This window comes from Mustela lutreola, chromosome X (assembly GCF_030435805.1).
Source record: "Mustela lutreola isolate mMusLut2 chromosome X, mMusLut2.pri, whole genome shotgun sequence".
NCBI classification, from domain to species: Eukaryota; Metazoa; Chordata; class Mammalia; order Carnivora; family Mustelidae; genus Mustela; species Mustela lutreola.
The window spans coordinates 63,536,799-63,546,172 of NC_081308.1; the positions used below are offsets into that span (position 1 = coordinate 63,536,799).

At 50.0% G+C, this 9,374-nt stretch overlaps 1 protein-coding gene across 1 annotated transcript; it reads right to left on the bottom strand.

The window, feature by feature from the left end:
- Positions 1–1,256: 1,256 nt before the first annotated feature.
- On the bottom strand, positions 1,257–6,931 carry SLC7A3 (solute carrier family 7 member 3). Its single transcript, XM_059156762.1, has 12 exons — positions 6,732–6,931; positions 5,333–5,732; positions 4,746–4,904; positions 4,387–4,564; positions 4,065–4,177; positions 3,697–3,919; positions 3,211–3,350; positions 3,003–3,105; positions 2,590–2,750; positions 2,222–2,388; positions 1,772–1,880; positions 1,257–1,633 (listed from the first exon to the last, which is right to left on the bottom strand). Exons 2-12 carry the CDS (start codon positions 5,700–5,702, stop codon positions 1,503–1,505), a joined length of 1,854 nt encoding a protein of 617 aa, XP_059012745.1. The 5' UTR covers positions 5,703–5,732; positions 6,732–6,931; the 3' UTR covers positions 1,257–1,502.
- Positions 6,932–9,374: the final 2,443 nt, after the last annotated feature.

Sequence of the window (9,374 nt, forward strand, 5' to 3'; positions counted from 1 at the left end):
ACTTCTTTCTTACCTCCTACATCCAACTGATCAAAGACCCTAAAATGTTACCGAAACAATCGCAACATCCTCCTAATTACTACTAGCAATGTCACACAAGAGTGAAATGGTGACTGTTATCCCGCTGCTCTAACTTCCCCCAGCCTCTTTGGAAGCACCCCCTTTGCCGCTGTGGGGACTAACAAACCCAACCATCTTCCTTAGACTCCTTCACTACCTGCCCCCCTCACCTCCACACTCGCACCATTTACAAAGAGAACATCTGAATTCCTTGGTAGGATATACAAAGCCACCCACACTGTTCCTATGGTCTGCTTTATTTCACAACCCCACACAGGCTACCCTCCAACCATACTAAACTACAGGCCATGCCTCCAAATACAATGTGCTTCTTCACACTTCGTGGCTTTGTGCACACCACTCACCAACAAACAAGCCCTCCTCTAGGTCCACTTCAGGAACACCCATTCAAGACTCAGGTCAAGCATGTCCTTCTTTATGTTTCTGTAGCAATCAGCACTCACCCCTCCCCTGGTGTCAAGTCACATTATTTATTTCATGTGTACCTGCTTCACCCCCTCTAGATGGTGAGTTCCTTGAGGGCAGGGACTAGAGGTTTTATTCATATTTGTATTCCAAGCGCCCGGCATGGGGCCTACTATTTTAACAGGAGTTCCACTGTTGAATAGGTGGATGAATGAATCATTCTCGGTTTGAGCAAAGCTCTGACCTCTTCTGCCTTACCACTTCTACAGCCATTGGGATCTACACGTATATACAGTCCTCTACCAAACCCCACTCTGGTCCACCCCTCCTCCCAGCAGGGCCAAATACCCTAGCCAAAATTGCTGTTACCCAGGCAGTCACAAGAGTCTGGGTCTGGTCCAACTAGAAGGGGTGGAACAGAAGACAATGGTCTCAGTGTAGGTCCTGACCAATGCCAGTGTGGAGATCATAGAGTCCACCCCCAAATCTCAAAGGCAAGTATTGCCGTCCTACTTACTCAGAAGCTAACCTTTAGTATAGCCAGAGGGAAACCGATCTCAAGATCATTCCTTTAAGTGGGACTAGGCTTGACAAGTGCTCACGCCACCCTCCTCCAACCCTGAGCCAACAAGAAACACACAAGCACAACAGATCCTTTAGCGGCGACTGGAGCAAATGCAGCACACTTATCTGAAGCTCTCTCCACACCAAAAGTCAGGCCCCACATCATCTCTAGCAAGCAAAGAACAAGACATGGTTTCTTTTTCTGGTTTCTTTTTAATAATTTTGTAAAATCCAGGAAGCAGCTACAGACACGATCAGAAAGGAGACCACGAAAAATAAAAATTTAAAAACCAAGAGGAGAAACAGCAAAGACACACCCTTCACTCCACATTAAATACAGAGCTGTTAGTGGTCCCCCACCCACATCCCACGGGATCCCTAGCTTCCCGTGTGCTCAAGGGTGCTTGCCATTATTGTGCAGGGGGACCAGACAGCATTCAGGGGTGATGACATCAGATCGAATGTGTACAGGCACTGCTGAGATCAAGGTCTACAGTTCTGGCCCTAGACTTGAGTGGAGCTTGGTTACTCTTAACCTCCTCCAGGCTGTGCTGGATCCCATAGCCGAAGTAGATAGCAAAGCCTAGTGGAAAGAGGGGAGTTGTGAGGTAGGGAAATAGTGACCCATAAAGGCTTCACAGGTCTCCCTATGTGAGACCAAGAGGGAAAAGGATTGGGGTAGGACACCCAAAAGGACTACTCTTCCCCAGTGGATACCTACCGATCAGCATCCAGACCCCAAATCGGGCCCAGGTGCCCGCTGTCATCTGCATCATAAGATAAACATTCACAAAGATGCTCACTAGTGGGAGGAGAGGCAAAGCAGGTACCTGGGAACAAAGCAAAACCTTCTTTGTATATCCCATGAGGTGACCTAGAAAGAGATCCCTAACCTACTCGCCCAGAAAGGGAGGGTCCAGTTCCTACTCATCTTGTGTATTTCAACACCCACTACACTGCACCTCCTACAGGACTCCAAGGATACACAGTTTGGGGAAACAGAGCTGGAAAGGAACTACGAAGGGTGAGAGAAGTATTCGGCCTAGGTTTCTCTGGTATCTCTCCTTCCTCGTCCAATTAAAGAATATTTACGAACCTTATTAGAGCCCAAAGCATCTGGAGCCTGCTCTTCTGAGATGGGTGAAGAGGTGGGAAGAAAGAGGTCATTTACCTTGAAGTGCAGGGGTGTTGGACTCTGTGGCTGTCTCCAGATGACCCCAGTGATCCCAGTAATGAGCATCAGGAGAAGCACAACCACTGCGGTCCACACCGGGTCTCCAGAAAGCAGTGGGATGGGCCACTGGGCCAATACCAGGCAAAGAAGAGTCAGGAGCAGGGCTTCAAGGGTCAAGGTGAAGAATATCAAAACGGGCTTTTGTGACCAGCATGTGAAGATATCAGACACCCCATTCCAAGGAAGGCCATGCTCTCTCTAGTTCGTCCTCGGCCACCAAATGCCACACACTCCACCACACCCCCCCGTCACCCCATTACAGTGACCTCGAAACCACCATCCTAGAGAAAAATTTCATTGCTCACCAAGCAATGAGGAACACACATAGACAACTTGGCCAGAGAGCGGAGTGGGGATGGGGTTGAGAGGACAGAAGAGTCCCTGCAGGGTCAGCTTCTCTGCTTCGGGGAGCTTCTCCTCCTGTAACTCCACCTCATCTTCATCATTCCTCAACTCAGGCTGATACCTGAGGCAGGAGTAAGAAGACAGAATTAAGGACGACCCCTAACTGCTTTAGCATCTTCTCCCACGCAGCTTAACCTCCCTCACATCAAGGGTCCAAGCTCTTATTGGCGGGCTGGGCTGTCCACATCCCTCCAGGAGAGTCAGGATAAGGCAGGTGAGGGAAGGAGGAGGAACAGACCTCAATAGACCTCAATCCGCGTTCCTCAATCCGAGAACAAAAGAACCCAATCCCGATTTATAGAGAGACTCTCACCTGAGGATGAGAACACAAACAGCCACCAGAGAGTAAGCCAGCAGGGTCCCAATTGACATGAGGTCCACAAGATCAGTGAGTTCAAAGAGGAATGCCATAAATGCTGAAATTGATGGGCAGAAACCAAGAAATGAGAGAAGGGAAGAGCAGAGTTAAGGGAATTGGTGAAACAACTAGGGGAAGGGCAAAGACTTTTTTTTTTTTTTACCTGCAATAATACCAGAGACCACAGTGGCCACGATGGGGGTGTGCGTGCCTGTGTGGACCCTGGCAAGGACACGGAACAGGAGGCCATCCTCTGCCATCGCATAGATCACCCGAGGCATGGGGAACATAGAGCCCAAGAGGCTGAGAGAGGAATGGCCAGAGTGGCATGAGTTCACTGCAGTCTCTGTAACCACCCAGCCTTCTCACAGCCCCTTTTTTTTCCTTAAAGAATTTATTTATTTGACAGAGAGAGACACAGAGAGAGGGAACGCAAGCAGGGGAAGGGGGAGAGGGAGAAGCAGGCTCCCCGCAGAGCAGGAGCTCGATCCCAGAACCCCGGAATCATGACCTGAGACGAAGGCAGACACTTAACCCACTGAGCTCCCCAGGTACCCCTCCTCAGAGCCCTTTGAAGGGGTATTCGAGAGCACTGAATGCTAAAGCCTAATACTCCTACAGCAGAGGAAAACAAATGTTCGCCACTGACCTGGTAGAAAGAGCACAGAGGGATCCAATAGCCACAACATAGCGGGCAGGGGCCCAACCAGTATAAAGAAATGCCTCAGGCAGGGGACTCTCGGGTTGAAGCTGGTAGTAAGGTATCATAAGGGTAAGTGCCGAAGAGACCCCAAAATACGCCAAAAAGCAGACGAACAGTGAAATCACGATGCCCACAGGGATGGAACGCTGGGGATTCTGGGCTTCCTCGCCTGCAGGAAGGGGCACAAGTTTCGGAATAAGGGAAGCAGGTCCCCTCCCCTACACCTCCCAACACCCACCCCTGCCACCAGTGTGCATGCCACCTGAGCATACATTGTAACCTGGCCCCCGACAGAACCAGAGTGACTGTGTTACCAGTGGTAGCAATACAGTCGAAACCAACAAATGCATAGAAACAGGTAGCTGCTCCTCGGAGAATCCCCTCGAAGCCGAAAGGCACAAATCCTCCAGAGCCCAGGGGGCCCAAGCTAAATTGCAAGAAACAGATAGAAAAGGTAAAAGGTGTGTTCAGCCTCCTCTGTGCCTTTTCTCTGATGCCAAACTACTCTGCCAGGTCTTTGAGGCCTCAGCTCCCATTCCTCCTCCCCCACCCAATCCCGAAGCCCTTAACATGGCTTCCCCCTTGGCTCCCCCTCATGCTCCCAGCCCTGCAGCTCCTCAGAGTTAATGTCTTAACCTATTGGTGTCATTGAGGCCAGCTATGGTCAGTCTGTAGTCCTCTTCTGTGAGTTTCCAATTGTGCAGGTCCCCCTTAATGAAGCCCGAGATGATGACAAAACCGAGAACCAAAAGGTTCACCACTGTGAACACTTTGGTGACCAGGGCTGACTCACTAGCCCCCAGAGCCAGCAATCCTGTGGGAAAGAAGCAGTCAGGACTCAGAAAAGTCCTCCATTGGAGCTTTGCTTCCTGCTTCCGTGCACAGCTTTCCCACTCAGCTTATCTTCTTTCTCACCATTATCCCCTCCACCAGCCCCATCTCTGGCTGGGTCCCTCCTAGCCCTGCCCCCACCGGTTCCCTGTGTCTTCCCTCACCAGTGAGCAACAACACAAGGCCCAGAGCAAAGAAGTCTGGATATTCTGCAAGGACATGGGGAACATGCAGTGAGATACTCCCCTGCAGGGTCTGGGAGATGTGGTTCCCAATCAGGTTGTCAAACGCCGAGCTCCAGGCCCGGGCCACACTGGCTGTACCTGGGGGAGCAGAGGGAAAAACAGTGGGGTCAATTTTCCTCCCCCCCTCCCCGGAAACCAGTCTCACAAATAATCCCTGCTGTTTTCACCTATTCTTACTTTTTTTTTTTTTTTTTTGAAGTGGGCTCTACACCCAGAGTGGGGCTTGAACTCACAACCTGAAGATCAGGAGTCAGCATGTTTCACCGACTGAGCCAGCCAGGCGCCCATAGCCTTGCTTTTTAAAAAACCAAAACCACTCAATTTACGACCCCAGAACAGAGGTTAAGGAGAACGAACAATTTCTCCACACCTTCAACCTTCCCAGCCGGCCCCCCAACACACACACATTTAGGGGTACTGAAGTCCTGTAAATGTTAATTTATCACTTCACCATCCTGCCCCTTCATTGGCCGTGCACAGGATCCCTCCCGGCCCCAGCATCTCACCTATAACATAGGACAGGATGAGGTTCCAGCCCGTGGTGAAGGCCCAGAGCTCACCCACTGTGACATAACTGTAGAGATATGCAGAACCAGAACGGGGGACTCGGGCACCAAACTCCGCATAGCACAGTCCGGCCAACACAGAAGACAGGGCGGCCACCAAAAAGCAGATCACAATGGACGGTCCTGCTTTATCTTTGGCCACCTCACCAGCCAGGACATACACACCTGCACCCAAGGTGCTGCCCACACCCAGGGCCACTAAATCCAGGGTGCTCAGGCATCGGGCAAGGCGAGTCTCAGCCATGCCTGGCTCCAGCGCCCGTCTGCGTACCAGCTTTTGACCCACTCTGCGAAGGGTCCGCCACAGCATTCTAGCTGAAATTGCAGAGGAGCCTAAGATCTGGTGGAAAACAAGACAAAAAGCCCTTCAATGGGGCTCATTATCCCTAAGCTCTGAGAGTGCATAACAATACCCACTCCATCCGGCAAAGGAGCGATGGGGGGGATGGGGAGGACATTTAAGGGGCAAAAGCAAGTGTCTTCCTCTAACCTCAGTCTCTTTCTTAACAAGTAGGAATAAACAGTAACTCACAGGTTTGTAGGACTAAATGCACAGAAGACATGTGAAAGGCCCCTGGGGTACAGAAGCCAGGCACCTCATGAGTGCTCAGTATCAGTCTCTCTCTTTCTCTCTCTCTCTGACGGGGTAATTAGGGTTTATCCTAGACCCTAATCCAGGAACCATGGAACCTAATCTGGGTCCATTCCCTGGCCTGTAGAATTCAACAGAACTCACCCCAGGAGCAGCTAGCAAATACATCTAGGCAGAACCCCCTTCTCACATCCACTATCCACATTCCTTTTCGGTGCTTACCCCAAGGGTTACTTAATAGGCAAGGTTCCTACACTGCCGGGAGGGCGGGGCGTGGGGAGACCGACCTCCCCGGCAGATCAGAAAGTGAGCACCGACTCAATTTCACCCCTACTCACCAAGCCCACACGGGGTAAATCGTGCTACTGTCGCCCAGGGGAGTAAGCAAATGTTCCCCCCCCCACCTCCTCCCGCCCCTGCAAGGCTGACCAGCAAGAATCAACAGTGGGGCGGGGCTTCGACATCTGAAGATTTGGAGATGCACCCAGAGAGGGGCCCCAGGGCAGCCCGAAATTGCTTGCAACAGAGAGGGGTTCCACCCTACGCCCCCCAACTCAGCTCCCGGCTTCATCTAGAAACGGTCTGGGGCTGAGGTGGAGACGGGAGCCATCCCGGGGCTGGGGTCTCGCCCAGCAACAGGTCACCGCCGCGTTGATGCAAAAGCACGCTATGGTTGCCGGGGAATCCTAGGTATGCCCAGACCCTCGCAGTCCCCTTCCGACACACCTGTCGGCCCCCGAGGCTTACCAGAGAGCTGTTCCAAGCCCAGGGAGAGGCGAGTCTCAGATTGGGTTGGCTGAGGCTTAGTTAAGCCGAGTTGGGTTGGGGCTACCGACTTCGTTGTTCAGGCTTCAAAGCTGCGGCTTGGGGTCGTTGCGCGCCAATCGCCCCCCTTATATACACCGGGAGGCGGAGCCGGTAACGTCATGGAATCCCACCCCCAATCCTCCCTCCACCACAGACACTACAGGCACACATACACTCTCTGTCTCTCTTTCTGTCACTCTCTCTCATTCACTCATTCCTCGGCTTTGCAAAAAGGATTGCTTGCAGCCGGAGACGGCTTCCCTCTTGCCACAGCAAGCCCAGCGTGGCAAGGGGCAAGAAAGCAGGGGACAGGCGAGGAGAGGGTGGCCTTTTCCCATTCTCCGAGTTTCTAGTCAGAGCGGGACAGTGAGAGGCTTCCAGGCCTGAGACCCCATGGGATTTTCTACCTTTGTGCCTTAAGGGTCAGAATTTGTGATTGGCGGCAGTGGGGGAGGGGGAAGAAGTGGAGGAGGAAACGGCACAGGAAGTCTCCAACTCACTCTCCCTCAGTCTTCCTTAGCTTGCTTTTTTACACGAGGTTCCCTCAGCCCTGAGATCTTTCCCAAGGACCATGCCAAGATTATGGACAGCCGTCTGACTCCGATCCTGCAGCTCTCACCCTCAACTGTGGGTATTTCAACGGCAGTCAGCAAGAGATTGAAAGATGATTTTCGGCCACCCCAGATACTTAATAGATTTTTAGGCCTCAGTCTCTCCGTAGTGTATTTCTAGTTAAACTGTTAAATGTGAAACTGTAACGATACTGAATTCTTGGAGGAGGGGGTGTATTTAATTCCATCTTCCTGATGAGTAAGTTGAGGCACGATGTGCCTGACCTCACACCAGAATAATTTTGTTGACCATCTTCCTGATAAACCTATTGGACTTCAATGCCCACCTCCTATAGGTAAGGTACCTCACTGAAATGCACAAGAAGAGGAGCGCCTGGGTGGCTCAGTCTCCCTCTCCCTCTGCCCCTCTTCCCTGCTCAATCTCTCTCTCTCTCTCTCTCAAATAAATAAATAAAATATTTTTTAAAATTTTTTATTGATTTATTTAACAGAGAGAGACAGATCACAAGTAAACAGAGAGGCAGGCAGAGAGAGGGAGGGGAAGCAGGCTCCCTGCTGAGCCGAGAGCTCAATGCAGAGCTTGATCCCAGGACCCCGAGACCATGACCCGAGCTGAAGGCAGAGGTTTAACCCACTGAGCCACCCAGGCGCCCCAAATAAAATATTTTTTTGAGAGTCTCTTCCCTCTTCTTTCTCTGCCCCTCCCCACACTTGCATGTGCAACCACTTTCTCTCAAATAAATCTTTTTTTCTTTAAATATTTTATTTATTTATTTGAGAGAGACAGGGCAGAAGCAGAGAGAAGCAGTCTCCCTGCTGAGCAGGCTCAGGGCTTGATCCCAGGACCCTGGGATCATGGCCTGAGCCCAAGGCAGACATCTAACCGCTGACCACCCAGGCACCCCTCAAATAAATAAATCTTTAAAAAATATTCCATAGGGACGCCTGGGTGGCTCAGTTGGTTAAGCAGCTGCCTTCGGCTCAGGTCATGATCCCAGCGTCCTGGGATCGAGTCCCACATCGGGCTCCTTGCTCAGCAGGGAGCCTGCTTCTCCCTCTGCCTCTGCCTGCCATTCTGTCTGCCTGTGCTCGCTCTCTCCCCCTCTCTCTCTGATAAATAAATGAAATCTTTTAAAAAAATATATTCCATAGCACTGATGGCAACATTATTTACTTAACCATTTAAACATTTATTCAGGGGATGCCTGGGTGGCTCAGTCATTAAGCATCTGCCTTCTGCTCAGGTCATGATCCCAGGACGGCGTCCTACATCAGGCTTCCCCCTCAGCTCCCCCTGCTTGTGTTCCCTCTCTCGCTATCTCTCTCTGTCATAAATAAATAAAACCTTTTTAAAAATAAATAAATAGATAGATAAATAAATTAAAAAAAAATTTATTCAGGTTGTTTCCAGTTTTCTTTTATTATACAAAACAACTTTATTAACACAATGACTCAAAAAAAAAAAACCCACAACATTTCTTTTTACTAGAATTACTTTCTTAGTCTTCATTCCCAGGAGTATGATTATTGAGTCAAAGATAATGAAGATATTTATAAACTTTGATACTTGTTACAGTGCTTCACCAAAGGAAGTTTTTTAAATCCATTTACAGGGCTATCTGTCATGTTAGAGTAAACCAGCTTTACCACAATTTCTACAGCATAGCTGTTATTGTTTAAAGTTATTTGCTAATACAGTAAAAACTTTATTTTTAATAAATGAAATGAAATAAATTTAACAAATGAAATGAAATGAAAATAGAAATTCATTGTTTAGGGACGCCTGGGTGGCTCAGCTGGTTAAGCAGCTGCCTTCGGCTCAGGTCATGATCCCAGTGCCCTGGGATCGAGTCCCATATCGGGCTCCTTGCTCGGCAGGGAGCCTGCTTCTCCCTCTGCCTCTGCCTGCCTCTCTGTCTGCCTGTGCTCACTCGCTCTCTCTCCCTCTATCTCTGACAAATAAATAAATAAAATCTTTAAAAAAAAAAAAAAAAAGAAATTCATTGTTTAT

Bases quoted from the DNA above. Each gene is read 5' to 3' on its own strand.
- SLC7A3 (XM_059156762.1), bottom strand. From the start codon at position 5,702: ATGCTGTGGCGGACCCTTCGCAGAGTGGGTCAAAAGCTGGTACGCAGA. The intron at 3,351-3,696 runs GTCAGTGGCGAA...TTCCTCTCTCAG, and splicing joins CTCTGTGCTCTTTCTACCAG to CCTCTTGGGCTCTATGTTCC. The intron at 2,389-2,589 runs GTGAGCAATGAA...TGACCCTTGAAG, and splicing joins TGTGTGTTCCTCATTGCTTG to CCCTGCTCCTGACTCTTCTT.